This window comes from Amblyomma maculatum, chromosome 3, assembly GCF_055883805.1.
Source record: "Amblyomma maculatum isolate TAMU_Amacu chromosome 3, ASM5588380v1, whole genome shotgun sequence".
In the NCBI taxonomy this organism is placed as follows: domain Eukaryota; kingdom Metazoa; phylum Arthropoda; class Arachnida; order Ixodida; family Ixodidae; genus Amblyomma; species Amblyomma maculatum.
This window is the reverse complement of record NC_139346.1, coordinates 109,912,044-109,930,311: the sequence shown is the minus strand read 5'-3', so window position 1 is coordinate 109,930,311 and position 18,268 is coordinate 109,912,044. Positions and strand designations below refer to the sequence as shown.

At 49.0% G+C, this 18,268-nt stretch overlaps 1 protein-coding gene across 1 annotated transcript in view; it reads right to left on the bottom strand.

Moving 5' to 3' along the window:
* The window catches only part of LOC146195678 (LIM/homeobox protein Lhx1-like), a 196,223-nt gene that overhangs the window by 52,199 nt on the left and 125,756 nt on the right, over positions 1 to 18,268 (bottom strand). Inside the window, exons 3-4 of the mRNA XM_084597875.1 lie at positions 11,312 to 11,425; positions 8,860 to 9,281 (exon numbers count right to left, since the gene is read on the bottom strand). Of these exons, the coding sequence (XP_084454001.1) occupies positions 8,860 to 9,281; positions 11,312 to 11,425 (536 nt within the window). The remainder of the gene's footprint in view (positions 1 to 8,859; positions 9,282 to 11,311; positions 11,426 to 18,268) is intronic.

Below are 18,268 nucleotides of genomic sequence, written 5' to 3'. Positions count from 1 at the left end.
TCCCCTCGTGTGTATTAGGAGACGTGCGTAGTCACTTCTTGCGTTAAACGTATGCTTTTCTTTTTTTTTTTTTCACGGACCAGAGAAAGAAAGCGTTTGCGGTGTGTATCGGGCTCTTCGGCAGCAAGAATTGCGTGGCGACAACGTGCCGGTGACCTTTTGCGCACTTTGCTGCTTATGTCTGGTGAAGGCCGGGTTGCACGTTTCGGAAAATCTTAAGCGGTCGTTGTGTTCCTGTTTTCAGCGAATGGTCGTCGAATGCGAGTCTGATTTCGCCCAGATACTTATTCAGCTCCTGTATGTAGTATTTCCTACGTTAAGTACAAACACAGACAGCACAAACCATGGTCGTAATGATGGTACCGTGTTGTCAATGCCCGACATATATAGAACTAGTGCATTATCAACAAACCCTAATAATGGATCGATGGTTTGTACTGCCTCGGAGGGTACGGATAGGTGGCCATTGAGAGGAATAATAATAATAATAATAATAATAATAATAATAATAATAATAATAATAATAATAATAATAATAATAATAATAATAATAATAATAATAATAATAATAATAATAATAATAATAATAAAGTTTATTTTCCATCACCGTGTACATGATGGCGGGGGTCTGAAGTAACAGCTGCCTTTTGGCAACTTAACAGAGCCTCGGAACCCCACTTTGGCAAGCGCACAAAAGACCATGTAACATAAAAACTACAACACGAATACATGACAGAAATCGCGTGCAGAGTACATTAACACCGCTTCGCGTACAAAAGAAAATAATACACACAGTAGTAATAAAGCATACAATGTGAAAGAAATTTTCATAGATTTCTCCTCGTCATTTTTTTTATGTTGTTGTTTTTTGTTTTTTTCGCCATCGCCACGTTACGGCATATTAAAAAAAAAGCTCAAAAAGCTCTTTAAACAACAGTTCCGATAGAGCGATGTTTGTTTGAAATAGCACATTTATTAATCGGGGCAATCTGTTCTCTAGTGTCTGCTGTCCATATGTATTTCTGTAAGTTCTAACTTTCCATGGATCGGAGTTGCGGGTTGCATGCGTTTGTGTCCGGCTTTCTAGGTTTGCCAGAGTTTGAATAAAACCTGTACGGTTTGATATTTCACGTTTGTATAATTACGAGCTAAAACGTATAGCTTGAGAGGTTTAGGACTGAGATTATTTTGTGTTCTATGAAAAAATAACTTGTATGGTGCTACTTGTTCCACAATAAACAAAAAGCTTCTTTTTTTTTTTTTGTAGAACGTGCAGTTTTGTAGATTTTCCTGCGTTGTTGTACCCCAAGTCAAGATTCCATAACTTAGTCGGGAATAAAAAAGAGATTTATAAATCAAAATTTTTACATTTGTTGGTAACGCATAACGGTTTTTATGAACGATACCAATCACTTGAGATTTTATAAGATCAGCGATAAGACCATGATTCATTTTTATAGTCCCGGCCATGATTAGCGTTATGAGCTTTTAAAAAAGTTGCAAGCATCAATGTGGTAACTGTCGACTTTACTTAAAACCGCACCTACGCGCCGCACAAACGCTTATCGAACTGCCTGGCTGCAACATCGATGCACTATCGAACATGCATGCACTCAGGATAGGCGATCCTTTGTTCGCCGATAAGGACTTGTCCTCAAAAAGCGACAAATTTTTACGAAGACTGTATGCGAATTTCTAAGGAGTTCAGTGTATATTTCCTTCTTAATTCATTGGTTCTTTATTTATACTTACTTATACTTTTTTTTTTTTTTCAGGACACAAGGCTGGAGGCCCACATACCGCTCGGACTCGAAATGGCGGTGTGGTGTTTGTAGCTTGAAGCAGGCGCATCCGTAGCAAGCGCTCTCAGTATATATAGTTCAAAATGTGGCGGCTAACATATTACGCCCAATAATTCAGCCTCTTGGTAAGCAATATAATAAAAAACAGCTGAACTCTTCAGAGAGGTGCTGCATAATTCATTTGCATGGTATACCATCAAAAGCAAAAAAACTAACTTGAGGACTAGTGAGAACTGTATATATATTCGCTACTGATTTCAGGTTTGACCTCAGTGTTCAGTGGGCTGCCAAGTACAAATCCTCATCGCTCAAAGCTGATCTTACTCTCGATGCCAAAAGAAAAATTCACCTATTTTTTACCACAGCTATCAAATCTACGTTAATGACCCGTTGACTCGGTTCGAGTACGGCGCGCAACGCAGAAACCGGTAACGTATGTCACGTAACGTTCAGTGGCAGCGTTGAGCGAGCGCAGACGATGACTTCAAAACCACTACGGTACAAAGAAAACAGCACAAGATAGAGAAGGACACCATATGCGCATGCGCACTATATGCTCACATGTGCGCATGTGGTGTCCTTCTCTTTCTTGTGTTATTTTCCTGTAGTGGTTCTCAAGTCATAAACCAACTCGCCCCACAGGCCGTTATTACGCAGACGATATCGTCAGCAGTGATAAAATGAGAGAAAAGTCACAGGCAGCCATGACAGCTGCAAAACCAACAGCGCCACCTATAGCGGCACTGCATCAGGGCCGCACCAATGAGAAAGGCAAGCAATATACGCAGCGAATTCCGCACAGGGCACTCAGCGAGGTCTCTTCGCGGCGGAAAGAGGGCTTTGCGGCGTCATTGTCGGTGCCGTGTAACGGGACAGTCAAAGACGTGGTAACGTGACGTAAAGTTCTCTCTCGGCAGTAGCAGATCACGCCGTCTCGCGACCGCCTGATGGCAGATAATTCGTAAGGTACTGCCTTGGCATCACTGCAATTCTTCCTAAAAACTCCTTCCATCAGCTGCAGAGAGTTCCTGGGGACAGAAGGTTCGTGCGAACGCTGTGACAGCGGCACATTAAATCCAGGTATCCAAAGAAAAATTCGCTGCAACACTCACAGCTTTCGCTTCATCACTACAGCTTCAAGACCCCACAATTTTTTTGCTCGTCCAGTTATGTTCATCGGATCCCCGCAAAAAAAGCACATTCCGAGTCCGATGATTTCATGTGCCGCATCCAGCTCATTCTTAATGTCGACAAGTCTCTATATACACAGAACAGAGACTGCGGCGTTCGGAAACATATATAGCAGTCCATGGAAACGCGAGGTTCCCTTCGTCTTTTCTACGCGGTATTAAATAAAGAAAAACAGAGGTGTTCAAATTCGATTGTTGTTGCCACCACGGCGCATTCACGCGTGATCGCGTCGCCGTGGACGATCAATGCTCAGACACTGCTATAGTACACCCAGCTTCGCGCACGGTGGCAAATACACAGAGCGGGGAGGGAGTTCGGCTATAGCTACGACCTCTTCCCAGCTCCCCCTCGCTCCCTGCTTTCGCGCCTGTATTATATCGGAGCGCTGTATTTAGGCACCTACTCACACGACACACTCATGCACAAACCCGTACTCACTGATGTTGGGGTGTGTTCAGAGACACGTCGTTACGCGCTGTTGAGACGCTGAGCGGAGCGTGCACTATGCATGTGGCTTCACCGATTCCCCTGTCATTTGGTATAAGGAGCCGCGCGATCGAAATAAAGGTACAGCGGCGGCCGCGACGCCTCCGACTACACGTGTGGTCCGCGGATGACGGCCGTGGAAAAAAGAAAACGAGGGGAGTAGGGTGGGATGCTCTACACGCACCATTGGCGTGGCGAGCTTTAGCTCAGCCGCTGCGACCATCATGAACCCATGTGAGGCCTAGGCAAACCAGTGCAGGGATGAGTACTATCAATTACATTCCCGCGAGGATGAAGTCGCTGGATAGTCCTCGAGGAGCGAGAAACGGCAATTTCGGAGTGTGGTATGGTCGAATATAATGACATGGAATTCCCCTGCCTGCGCTTGCCGGTGAGCCGATGGTAGGGGGCGAGAGGCATTATCCGTCCGACCTGGTGCGAAGAGGGTGCAAGATACGGAAGCAAGGAGGAAAACAATGGAGGTGGAAGGCACGAATGAAGAGAGGGAAGGGGGGTGTGGCATGTAGAGGCGCGCTGATGTACAGCTTGTAACCTATGAAAGCGTGGGAAAAACGCAGTTTGATGCGAGAATGTGAGCCGACCACTCAGCACATATTTCCCCTGAAACTTCCCAACGCCGCTTACCGGGCTGTATATGACATATAGCGTAATGGTATTAGGCAGAAAGGATGGAGAGTGACGTTGGAGAGTGGCTGATCAAGGTGTAATGCTAGCACCACTCTGCAAGGGCTTACTTGTTTATATATGCAAGCAATTACTTATTACTATTAGTACATAAGCTCCAGTTATCAATGAAACTTCAGTGGAACTTTAAAAAAAAAAAAAAAAAAAGTCCTATACCTACAACCGAATTAAGAGTGCATATGTTATTATTTATTTATTTCCACAGACGTACGTGCCTCTTCTGGCTTCTTCCACGCTATTTTTGCTCTCAACCAACTTGCTGCCAGTTCTAACCGGTGTCGGCAGTGTTGAGGAACTACGCGAAGTCGAACTAACAGCTTATACTTCCAACCGTTCACGTCACTTCAGGAACAGCACGTTCGTGTTTGCGAGATAACTCGTATGACACTCGTCAAAAAAAAAAAAAAAAAAGAAAGAAATGAAGCCAAACGAGAGCTCGTTGCACAGGATATAATTCAGTGGAGAGCGAAGGTGTATGTTAACATGACTAACATTGTCGAGTTTGGCGCACGTGTGCGACGATGTTCGATCCTTTGAACATATTTACCTCTCAGACGTCAAAGGCATCAGAGGCCGAAGCTCTCCTTCATCTCGGACATCACCACGTCCATTGAAATGCCACTGTCTGCTTCGCAACGTCTGACACTGACTGCTTCGCAACGGAGTCACTTTGGTATGTTCTGCTTGTTTACAGGTCGTCGCGAGCAACTACCTCCAGTTGGCTCACTCTCTACTCTTTCAATAGGAATAAAAGGAACAAACACTCACCCCAGCCATATCCCGTGGTATGCGTTTCTACATGTTGGGTACTATTTCCCCCTCAGGGGTGAATGCGGAGCCGGCAATAAGACTATAGGGGACGCAAGAGATCAAATGCCGTAGAAGCTTGGCTTGAATATTCCTTTCACACCGGCTCATATGTGGCTGGCAGCGGAATCCCTCTGTCTCGAAGAATGCGCGTGGATATATTTCGACTATAAGCCTGTTACGTGGCACGCCGGTGTTCCTCTACACTCACGAGTATAGCAGATGGATCGAACCCCGTGCAGCTTGCCATGTATATAAACTAATGGGACTCAATTCAGATTCACTGGCCGGGCGTTCACCATGCAGCTCGCTGGGGAAAACCCGGGCTACTTACGCGATACGCTGAGGATAGCACACTCTCTCGTCTGGCGGTCGGAAGACACAGAACAGACGGTCGAGCGCGAATTCAACTTCTTATACGAAGCAAACATCCAGGCGCAAAGAAAGTCCAGTGCTGTGTTGTGCCCGGTGCACACAGCGACCAGCGCTGAGCCCTTCGCAGGTTACTCGCCCTGACCCCGTGGCGTGCGGGGCGTGCCAGCACGAGCTTCTCCCCGGCTCGCCCGGTTGCTGCCCTACCCGACGCCGGAACACCGGCGCGCGAGTTGCCGTTGCTACTCCGGCCCAGACGTATGTACCCGTGCGCTCAGGTAATGAATCCCGGCCGAAGCGCGCGCACCTGACGCGGGTTATAAACGGCTCTCCGCGCAAGGGCTTTCCGGCACCGCGAGTGCAGCCGATTCGTAAGCTCACGAAAATAATAAAGAAACGCAAACCGAGGTCTCTTCGAGACAAAGGAACTCGGTGAACCGAAACCAAACACAAGACACACACATACAAACCGAGGGCAAGCCGGGACGACGTGCCCGGACGCAGAGCAGCAACGAATGGGCCGCAAAGGAAGAGAAGGGGCAGAAACAATTAGCAGGGAACCGCGCGAGCTCGGGCAGTAGTGGGCGCTCTTCTCCAAGTCACACGGCGGAGGAGCGCGCAGCTGTGCCGACGACGACGCGAGGCTCGGCGGTGGCGCAGTGCGGTTCTTCCCTCCTTCCTCCCGGTGCGCTTTTTGCCATCGCACCGTAGCCGAGGGGTCAGCGGAACCTCCTCTAGAGAGAGATGCGCGGGACACGAAGAAGGGGGAGTTACCCGCGCCATTTGTTACGCCTCCCCGCATCCGCGTTGTCCACCTGACAGCTCCTCCCCCCTTCTCTCCCCTGCGAAGAGACAGAGCTTGGCGTGCGCCTGAGCGATGCCCGGCTGTTCTGGTCGGCCGACCCTGGCGGCCCGGCCGCAGTCAGTCGTCCCGTTCTCTACTTCAGTCCCTTCTGGCGTGTGGGAAAAAGCGCCGGCCCCCGCCCTGATACCTTCCCGGAGGACCCAATTTCGCGTAGGCCTGCGCTATGGCAGCAGCGAAGAAAAATCATGCGCATTCCGGCTCGACGCGCATGGGTTGGGCCTGCTGGCTCTCAAGAGCTGCTCCCTTCTGGTAACCCCCCCCCCCATGCGGCCGACGCCTTCACGGCAGCAGCAGCAGCAGGCTTCGCTCGCAAATGAACCCAGTGGGCTAAAGCTACGCCGTCGAACCACGCTAATCCCCTGCGGTGTGAGAGTGTGGTAAACGCGGAAGAGTCGAGACTCCAAGCGCATGGCGCTTGAGTCTGCCGACCTGCAGGCTTAAGGACAGCTCTCCTTCCAGAGCGATGCAAAGCATACATGCCCACTCAACACTACGCAATAAGAAAAGGAGGCTGCCAAACATTCACTTCGGCCGTGCTCTCTGCCTTTTCCCACGTTTGATTTTCTCGTGCCCGTTGATTTCATCGCGCTGTCGGAAGCATTTTGCAAGTGGTGGAAAGACATCGACGACGCTCGAAGCTGTCCTCCCCTAAGACGAGGTGAAAGAGCGCATTCGTGAGGTCATGACTGAAACAGGGATGATCAGAGGGCGCGCAGCCAGTGCGCAAAAGCAGGTGCAGCTCTCGCGCTCTATAGGCCTTTATTTGTATATATCCTTATGAAGTCGTTAAGAAAGCCGTGAAACGAAGCTTAATCACGGGCGTCAAACAAGATCGTTTGAGGCAGGATGGCATGTGATATCTCTAACCCTCTGAAATGCCGCAATTTGAAAACTTTCTTAATCGCTGAACATATACCTAATAATGAGTAGAATGCTTTTCCGGCAGCTTCTCTCACAGTATAGCTGCAGGTGGCAAGACAGGAGCACGGGCGAAGCCCATTAATCCGAATAATTCTGCCCTTTATTTAAACAGTTGTCATTAATGACCTCCCGTAACTGGCCTGCATCGGTCGAAGCGAACATGTCCGAGTAAGAACAGTATATTTGAAATGTATGCAGCATCGCTTCGAGGCATTCGCATATATGTTGTTCAGATAATAATGAAGCACTGAGTGCGTCAGAGAAACCTTTCACTTAATTGATCATTCATATCACACACTTCTCAGTCACTCTTCTAATATAAGTGCATACTGGTGGACGAGTTGGTTGGACATTCTTGCAAAAAGGCGCCAAAAAATATACGGCAGGCAGACAAGAGGACATGAAAAACGAGCCCGTGTCCTCTTCTCTGTCTGCCATGTATTTTCTGGCGCCTTTTTGCAACAATTTTAAAATAAAGCGGAATCAAATGATACACATGCATTGACACTAGCAACGATACTCATGTAGTAAGCGTTCGCTGAAGCTTTATCAACCAGTCAGGACTCAGCAGCGCCCAGTACTTTTAGCGATTCAATAAATCACGCTGCATTTAAATAACGGTGAGAAGGAAATTACAAATCGAGTCCCAAAATAAATAAGCGAAGGGTCACGTCACTGTCTTCACGAACAACAACAATATGTAAACCAACGTTTACTTCGCGGTTATGATTCCCGCCGGCGCCCCGGGGACCAGAAGCAGTCACACCGGTTGCTTGGAAAACGGCTGGATCACCATGGCCGTTTACATAGTTAGGTGAGAAGCGAAGGAGACGGCGTCGTGGCCCGCCCTGCAGCGCCGAGGCGGGGCACCATAAATCAAAGAAGAGGCGAGGAATCCCGACGTATGACGTAACGTGTTGTGTGCCGTTTAGTGTGCGTGCGTGGCTGGCGGCGCTGTGCACGGAGCCACCCTCCCTTGGCTGCTGCCTATAGAGTCGTGACTTTCACATTGCCGTCGTCGCCTCCTTTGATCGTGATGCCAGCACACCGTGCACGGTGCGATAAGGCGAACACTGAGAGGGATGAGAAGATGAGCGAGAGGGATATAGTGCCTGCCTTTGCGCCGAAATTTCCGTACAACGCTTAAACGCACGGCGCTGCTCGTAAGCGCATATGCCTTCAGTTACGCAATAAAACAGCCCAGCGTTAGGTATGAGGTATACGTGGCTGCCTGGGCAGGTTAGTGGTGCATCATATGTTCCACGTGTACTTATTTCTCTTCACAACTGCCCGCGGGAGGAAGAGGAGCCAGCCTGGCAATGCGACCAACAGTGCATCAGACGGACCGTAAAACCGTGTACTATGCTCTCCGTCCGTGTCTAGTTTTCGCCGAAAATATATCGCTCCTGTCGTTCATATACAGAGGGTTCTGAGTTCGCCGAAAATGTATCGCTCCTGTCGTTCATATGCAGAGAGTTCTGAGTAAAGCAACAAGCCCTAAATATGAAAAAGTGATCGCTATTAACATTCAACTAGTGCAGTCATCTTGGTCAGGTATACAGAATCGGCCCGCAGCTGCACGCAACTATCGGAGGCGCACAGACCTGCACAGGTCAGAGTGACTTGAGGGACTGTATACGTGTCAGGGATTGGATGCATGCACGGCGCTTCCACCAGAGCGGCGGCGGATAGAAAGGAGGGAAAGCGCACCTGGATGACGCGCATGTTGAGTCCGGTCTCCTGCGCCAGCTGCTCCCTGATGTGGCGCGTGGGCTTGGGCGTGGCGGCGAAGGCCGCCTTGAGCGTCTCCAGCTGTTTGGCCTTGATGGTGGTTCGGGGTCCGCGGCGCTTGGTGCCCCCCTGGGCTTCGTCCCCGGCCGCCGGCCCGCCGGCGCCTTCGGGACCCGAGCCGGAGGAGTCGGGCTTGGGGCCGTTGGCCACCGGGGTGCCTCCTTTGGCGCCGCCGCCGCACGCCGAAGGTGACGCCGCTCCGCCGCCAGGTGTCAGCTCGCGCTCTACGCTCGAGTCCCGGTCCTGGTCGCGAAGCAGGAGGTCGGCGTCCGCGCCGCCGCCGTCCGACGGGTCGTCCAGGTCGAGCGTCGCGTCGCTCGGAGACCCCGAAGGACCGAGCACTGAGAAGAGAGCGAAAGAAAGGGAGACTCAGTCATGCACCCGTGGAGGTATAGTGCGCGAGTAGTACATTTGCCAAACTGAATCAAATGTTAACGGTGCGGATGAACACTGAGTCGAATGCAAATGGAATATATGCGCGAATATTCGCATAGAAATAACATTGAACGAAACAGCAAACAAGAGCAGGGTCCGTATTCCGAGTTTGCTTCGTTTACAGAAGTGTCATTTTCGGCTTGATCTGATTGGTGGGAACGCCGGAACAAGATGTCGGTTCGGTTGCCACCACTTCCGGTTCCTGCATTTCCACCAATCAGATCAAGGTGAAAATGACGTTTCTGAAAACGAAGCAAGCTCGGAATACGGACCATGAGCATTTGCTCCACTAATTGATGGCCGCGCAAAAATGGCGTAATCGCTATATGTGGCCGTCAAGTTATACATACAGCAATATTACGCTTTGCATTGATGCTGATGAAGAATAAACTGTAGAGCCACACATTTGGGCATGACATGGATCGTGCGTCTAAGCTATAGAGCTTTGCTAAACTCACCTTGCGCTTGCCGTGCAGCCAGTCTCAGAAGTCCTGTAGGAACTTCATAAACGGAGCCCCACAGATTTTATTCGTTCGAATAATCGAGTAGGAGGATATACTCGATTCGCTATTCGAAATTCTCGACTACTCGCATCATCCTAGTTGTTATAAGCCCAGTTTAATCTGAGCTCAACAGCAGTGTTCGCCATTTAAATAGTGGTAATAATCGTGGAACATGTTACACCTGAAGAAGAAATAGACAAAGAGTCAACTGGAAAGAACGCACCCTTCCGGCAGTTATTTTCAGGCGTTCTCTTTTGCGCCTACAGTGCTGCACGATATAGGCAGGCCGTAATTTGTTTAAAGTGATTTGGTCAGACCCTTTTCCCTTTGACATGGCTTCGGCTAACGGAACTTGAATGTGAAGTCGAGAGAGGCTATCGGCCTGATTAACCCAGCAGTGGTCATGTATACATTTGGCCAAGCGAGTGTACGTTATGTCATAGTTTATATCTGTATTCTTGACCAGTTTCGTATACTGCTGTGATCTATGGACGCTAAACATAAATTTCGTATTCTCCTCTTGTGGGAAATTAATCCACCTGGTGTTTGTTTTTTCTTTGTTTCCCCTCTCTTTAACGTTTACAGATCATTATTTTAAACCATGCGAGCGATACGTACGTCACTGCGGTCTGTGCAGGTGGATTGTACAAACAAGGCGGACATTATTATGTACGTGATAGAGATCAGTAATTAAGAAATTAATTCAATAAAATTAACTAATAAACATTATTTTGTGCTTCTGACTTTAGAGGTCAACATAATATTAAGAAAATGAATGTCATAACAGAAAAGCTGAGTCCAGTTTTTAAAATATTTTTTATCGGCAACGAAATATTTAACGTCAAATATACGCATTTTAAGCTCGCAAAAGCTGACTTCCTGCACTGCACAATTTTAAAACAGCGTTGCTAGGTGTGGTATATTGTCGATGAAATCACATTCACTGCTTCTGCGGTAGAAAATAGACAAAGCGGCGTCGTTTAACTTTGTGCCTTGCGGAAAGCCAGCTTTACAGGCTAAAATTTCGCATTTTTGGCGTTGAATATTTCGAAATGTATTGCCGATAAAATAATTTTAAAAACTGCACTCAGCTTTTATGTTGACGACCTTTATCTCTTTAATATATGGCGACTCCTAAAATTGAAAGCAAAAAGTTCTATAATTTTAGTCAATTGCCTAATCACTGGGCTCTACCACATACGTATAGTGTCTTTCTTTCTGTACAGTCCACCTGCACAGACCGCACTTATGTCTCTCTCACAACGTTTAAAATAACGTCATGTAAATTGCAAAAAAAAAAAAAAAAAGAAAGAAATCTGGTATTAAATGACCCGATTACTGCAACGTGCGCCTCTCGGCTCTGGATGCGTTCTACTGGCGGCGTCAAGTTTCTGGTCTACGTGCGACAAGGCGCGGACCGTCGGGACACGTACTTGCGTAAGGGGGAGGTATGTGGCACGGCCTGAGCGGGGGGCCCCAGGTCGGGAACTGCGGCTTCAGCCCCTTGTCGGGACTAGAGGCGACGCCTCCGCAGTAGCTTACGTAACCTGCGATTGCAACGGGGGAAAAGGGGAAGCAGAACAGAGAGGGAAAAGGGGACCACCGGTCAGAAAGCACCAGCCGATATTCAACAGAGACTACATTCTCAAACAATGCCGATCCCGTACAGTGGTACAAATTTTCATGCCGAGCTCACAAGTTTCAAATTTCTGCATTCACAAATTTTGACGTTAGGGATTAACGGAACCATGCAGCGTGGACTCCATGCATTCTCACTCACTGACACAGTAAAACAATCGTCCAGCTCTATTTTAGCTTGTCTATATATACTCTCCGAAAATACAGGAATTTCTTCGCAAACACGTCCCGTGGAGAGTGCGCTGAGGTCCACCACTGTGCATGCATATGCAGCAAAACAAAGGAAATTGCCTTCGGCCAGGAAAGCCAGCAAGCAATAACTCAGTAGCCGCTATTGCAGCATCAATGCACCGAACTCGGAGTATAATGCAACGGGCTCATAGAGAGCCGGGCGCCATGGCTTCCAAAGCTTATCAATGAGCGGATTACTTCGCTTTGGGTTGGTTTATCGCCTAGCCAACCACCCCAGATATTATACTCCTGATATTATAGGGACGCTGTCAGCCGGGAGATGGCAGCGGCGACTGAATCGGGAAAAGGGGCGTTTGTGTCGCTTTCGAAACGACATCTCGCTTTGAGGAAAAATACATTTTCTCTGAAGATCGTCCGCCATCGATAAATTCACTCCAATATAAAATACTCCCAAAAGTACTGCGCAGATTCATCCATTCCTTGAAACAGGTCTAGAGACATGCTCTGCGGCAGTAGTACATAAAAAAGAAGTATACACCCCCCCCCCTCCCCCCCTTCCCGAATAAGTAAAGTACTCTCGAAGAGGGTCTCCCTCCGAAAATACTACTGACGTAAACCGTTTATCTTTGTTCAGTTCCACGTAGTATTAAAGAGTCGACATGCGTCTCCCGCATGTGAGCGCAATATGGGATCACTTTCCAACGCTAACAACGCGGCAGAAAAACACGAAAAACCCGTAGTGTGGAATTTACTTTGGTCTGCAGAACTTAAACAAGGGTGTCCAAACACGCTCCTGAAATGCTGCTAGCACGAAGTGCTATGCCTTGTTACCATGCTTTTCCACTTGCACAACGCTTGCGTAACACTCGAGTACATATACAACGCATGGACGGAAGCGCTTACCAACTTCATGCTTTCTTTATTATTATTATTATCGCAGATCTGTGTTGACTCTCAAGGGAAAACACCCGAGGAGGTTGGATGAATAAGCGTGGTGGCCTCCGTACACCAATGGTGTGTGTATGTATATATATATTTACTCAAGCGGCAGCCCAATCTCGCCGCGTTTCGGCGAGCACACACGTTACACAAGGTCTACGCGAACAAGATTCTCGGCAGGAGATAACATTGTGTTGGCCCGAGCGGTCGCATTAATGGTGGCATTCATCACGTCGCCACTTTCGCCGCGCGCTGCAGCTGTGGTTTGGTCCAGCCCCTTGCATGGCTCGAGGGAAGCCCGAAACGTGGGTCGCATTCTATACACACGCTGCAGGCAGCCGTCGCGTACGAACTTGCTGAGGCCTAAAGAACGAACACGTTTCCTCATGTCCGCGCTCTCCAGATATACCGGAGCAGAAACATTCGCAGAGTGGGAAACAGTGAGATCTGCATCGAGGTCTCACACCCTGCATCCATGCAGCTATCACTGACATGGGCTCGCAGCGTTTGTGGGCGTTATGTATGTACGTGCGTGAATGCAGTTGAAGAACGAACAGTCCCTCTTCTGGATTGCGCAAAGCTGGCAACGGCGTGCGCGCATGCTCAGAAGGCGTGGTCTGTCCCGCGGCAGCGACCTTGAATAGAACATGCAGCGGGGAATGCGCTGCTGCTGTTGGCGGCGGGCGACCGCTGCTACCTGCACCGCCGCCCGCGGCCGATTCCCGACTGCGATAGGAGGGGCCGACACAAAACGAACTCATCAATTACCACCGCCGACGAAGTATCAACGCTGATCCACCTCTTGCGAGAGGCATGAATTATCCGTCGAAGGCGAGGGAAAACGTTATGGAAAGGAGACACAGAATTGTGATAGCGAAGAAAAAGTTATCGAAGAAAAAACAGAAAATTTTTTTTTCATCAAATGTATAGTTTCACACTTTCGTATAAAATAGTGCTGTTTCGCGTATCTCGCGAGGTAAATTCCAAGCCCGGACACGCAGCCAGATAACCTAGCATAAAAATATCGGTCACGTCAGGAATTCACTTCAGTCATTTTTCTGCTCTAATAAAATTTTGGCAGCTATTCTGACGCCGCACCCCCCCCCCCCCCCTCCGCCTTGACTACTCTACTGCTGTAACATCAGTACACCCCCTCCCCTTCCAGACACAAACATTAGTAGATGATGCACATACAACATATCCATTATGTGCATTCACTGGTTTTGTACGCTATCACGTAATAAAAAAAAAAAAAACAGGGCCCAGACAACGGGGTTCATCAAACGACATAGCGAGGTGGATTCGACAAAGCGTAGTTTGGCGACTGACTAAAAAAAACCATATAGGTACCCTATTACAAACCTTGCACTCTTCGCCATACGCAACAAGGACGATTCAAGACTAGGTCAAAATACTTTGGTCCACGCTGTTTGCTTTCTAGTCCAAAAAGCAGCACTCACGCCCCTGAACGTGATAGGTCTGGAATGCTGAATGCATGGATTCCCTTAGCACTACAGAGATGCAAATCTTTATAAAGTTGCCCCAAACCCCACTGCAAAGTCGGAAAACGAACAGCGGCCTGGTTTGCTTCTCGCAACCCTGCACCGCTGCTACCGGCATAAAGAGCGCCAGCAAGGGCTTTTTCGTCAAAGCCGGGGTCGATCATCGAACCCTCATCGTGCCCTTTCCGGCCAGTGCGGCGAGGTCTTGTCCATCCCTGTGCTTGCTATCTCGCTTCGTCCCCAGTGATGCCGCGAGAAAGCTGAACGCGACTCAAGTGAGCGATTAGGAGAGAGGCCACTCAAACAGGGAAGCGCCCACTTCGAGCGAGCACACGAAAACAACACACGCACACACTGCAGGCCGCCGGTTCTGCAACGGGCAGGACTTGGCTCGCGTAATCTTCGCGGGTGCCCCAGCGGCGGAATGGTCCCGCCCTCAGCGGGGAGCGGTCAGTGAGGAACAGCGGTGACGGTCAGAGCGGCACCCCGCGCTCTCCACACGGGGCGCTCCCGAGGACGCCGTCATCGCCCGGCCGAAGAAATGAGCCGCTCTCGGATGAGGTGACCGCGACAGGCGGGGCTCAGCGGTGGCCGGCTTCTGCATCGTCGTTGTCCGACGGGTACACGCAACTCGTCCTAACTCACTCTCTCTTCCTTCCCTTCTTCCTCTTCCACGGCTGCCTCCGTTCATTGGAGGCGCACATGTGTCGGCTTCATCCCTGCCCCCTTCGTTCTGCATCGTCCCTTCTTCCAACTTCCTGCCACTGCTCGTACTGCCTAAACAACGACCGCGCACTCTCGCCGTAATCAGCGTCTCATCGTTTTATTTCTCTCCTCCACGGCGTGGCCAAGGCGCTGCTGCCGCCGCTGGAGGAGGAGGGAGGAACGCCTTGGCCGGTGCATCTACTTCTTCCTTGGGGCGCGGTGCTTGGTAGCCGCCGTGTCGGGACGCTTTCGTCCTCATCTTCTTGCGCTTTATCTTTATTATTACTATTTTTTTCTTTTTTTTTTTTTTTGCGGCCCTACACAGACGCCGGCAGCCGTCTGGTGTGCACTGCCCCGGCCGATTTCACCCGCTTCCTTTGTTTCTTGTTCGTTTTATCGCCATCTTTTCTCCTCTTCTTCCTCTCGCTATCGTCATTTCTTCCATAGAAGGTGCCCGGAGGAAATGGCCGTCGATCTTCGGGAGAGCAAGTCTGCCCTTCCTCCGGCGCCCCTCGTTCTTCGTGCTGCTACGCGGCCTCTCCTCCAGGTATTTCTTTTCTTTTTAATGTTTTCGCTTCATCTTTTCTCCTGTCTCCGCGCTGGCTGTTATTCGGCCATCCACTCGCCCGCGGAGGAGGCCGGTTGCCAGCCGCACGGACGATCGAGCCAGCAGCCGCGGTGCACGACGGCAGAGGCGAACAAGAGGAGGATGAACGGGGAAACGGAGGAGGTCAGCCGCCGGAAGATTTATGGACTGCCTTCGGCTTCAGCCAGCCACCGACGCTGCCGGTAACAGCGCAGCCGTCGCCTTCGGCCTTTGCGTCGGCCGCCGCTGCTGCTGCTGCTGCGGTTTTGCTTTCAGCCCAGCTTCGCAGCGCGCGCAGCTCGTCGAGGTGACCGTGAGCTTGGCGCTTGGCCTAAAGCGCAGGCACTCACTGTGGCTGCGTCTGCATAAATGCGCTGGCACTTTCTTTCAGTTCACAGCTACATACTAGTAGGTAATAAGAGAAATGAAAGAGTGACAAAATCATTCTTCCTACTTTTACAACTCTGATATTATGTGTTTGTATCCACTGAATGGTAACGCAAGAAATGATAAGTCTGGAAGAGGACCTAGCAAAACATTTCTTTTTTGTTTTGCTCTATCTAGGTTGTTCTGTTTTCTCTTGAAATTAGGCAATTATATTTTCTTACCCGTAGAAGGTGAAACCTACGCTGTTGTCATTGCGTTCGCAGAGAAGTCAGTGCTGACTGATTATGGTTACAAGCGTATTCACTGAGATAAAAACCGACTTCCAAAGGCAGCAAAAAAAAAAAAAAAATGAAAAAGTAAAGCTACTGTGCGCGAAATTCGCAGTTTTGAAAAAAAAAAAGAAAAACGTTAGAGACCAGCAACTCAACGCATTGCACGTTCGATAGAAATGTTCCCTAAATATTTCCAGGCACGTCCGTGTGTTTCCAGTTAAAATAATTCAGTTTACCAAAGTTGGCAAAACCGGGAACTTTTATCGAAAATAGTATCTTGAGTAGTTTGCACACACACACACACACACACACACACACACACACACACACACACACACACACACACACACACACACACACACACACACACACACACACACACACACACACACACACACACACACACACATATATATATATATATATATATATATATATATATATATATATATATATATATATATATATATATATATATATATTAATATGATTATTATTATTTTCGGTACAAAATTCCAACGATGCAAAAAAAAGTCCTAAAGCAGATTTGCGATTTTTGGGGAAAAATAAAGTTTGCAAATTGCCAAAAATTACTTGGCACACATGATAGCACCCATAGTTTTAGCGTTTAAATTTTCTCTTATGCCACCAGGAAATGCCGTATAGTTATTCGCAATCAATTCTGTCGGAAAGGCACTCAAGCGTGCGACTTCCTCTCTTCGTGGTCGGGAGTGTTTTGTGCTTGAAAATATTTTTCATGGCTAAAATAGTAGCATATACTTTTATTCAAGATCTCACTGGCAAAAATATAAATATATTATGCGAGTCTTAGAAGTCGACAAGCCAGCAGTTGCATCATCTCATCTGCAGTCGCCGAAGGAATAAACCCTCAGAAGATCGTCCAGTGCCGTAGGTCTTACGTAGATAGGCCGTACAATTCGTTGTAGAAGTTCTGTATATATACGCAATAACCAATGCTGCTGGCGTGTTCAGAGCACGGTGTGTGCTCCAAGAAGCGAAGAATCTCCCTCACCGCTGTGTGTGACAGAGGCCGATGGCCATCGGAAGTGCAATCCATTTGGGTATATATGTGAGAGAGTATTACGATTATAGCGCTACAACGCAGGATGGGCCGCGGCATTGATTGTTTGTGTCATCGTACCTGTACTATGAATTCGCCTCAATAAGCTTTAAGGTGCTATATATAACTGAGTGACTGATCCGCATGAGCTAAAAGGGCTGTCCAGTTTTGGCTACTCCTCCCTAACCCCCTCTCCCCTCGTATACGAAGTCGTCCTTGGTGATTCTTACAGTTCCTTCATACAATCGTGCGTCACCACAACACACTCATCGCTTATGAAATCCTCGACGTTCTGTCCATATCGAGTTTTCACGGACTTCGGTAATAAGTGCACACAGTTATTCGTAGAACGCACGTCCGCAGAGAAAAACATGAGCAACGAGTATATGAGATGTACACCGCACTGGTAAATCCGCTCGAACACCATGTCAATCAACTCCATACAGCACGCGAACGCAGGAAGTCACGAATCCGTCCGCATTGCCATTAAAATATATATATATATATCTCTCTCGTCCGCATTGGAAGAGGCATCTGCTCGAGCCAATCGTCTGATGAGGCGCGGAGCGTGAGGAGCAGATCGGCCCATAGTCGGCGTTCTCCGCAATGTGTACCCGCTCTGTTACGTCAAGCGAATTACGCACACGTGCACAAACAGACGCGCATGAAGTACGGAAGGAACAGGAAAGAGGAAGAGAGGAATAGAAAACTAAAAGGGTGCGCGCGCGTCTACCAGATTACGCGCGCCGTCGAGCGGGGACCCATCAGCGGTGGCGGGGAGAGCTGCAACGCGGCATCGGCGGCGCGTGGTCGCCGTAATTTCGGGGTGCAGCCCCCGTCGGCGACGGGCGATGGCTGCTGCGGCGGCGGCGTGCAACCTGCAATTTGCGCGCCACTTGGACGCGGCGCGCTGCGGCTTCCGTGCGCGCTGAGCGCCACAGACTGATCTCGGGCACCGCTGACGCGAGTGACTTCAGCCGGGAACCGATGAAGAAGCCTATATGCTGCACGTGACTACGTGTCTGCGTTGCAGGTAGTAAGGCGCACGGTTTTTAGAACAATTCGGCGGTGATGGGCAGGATCAGTTG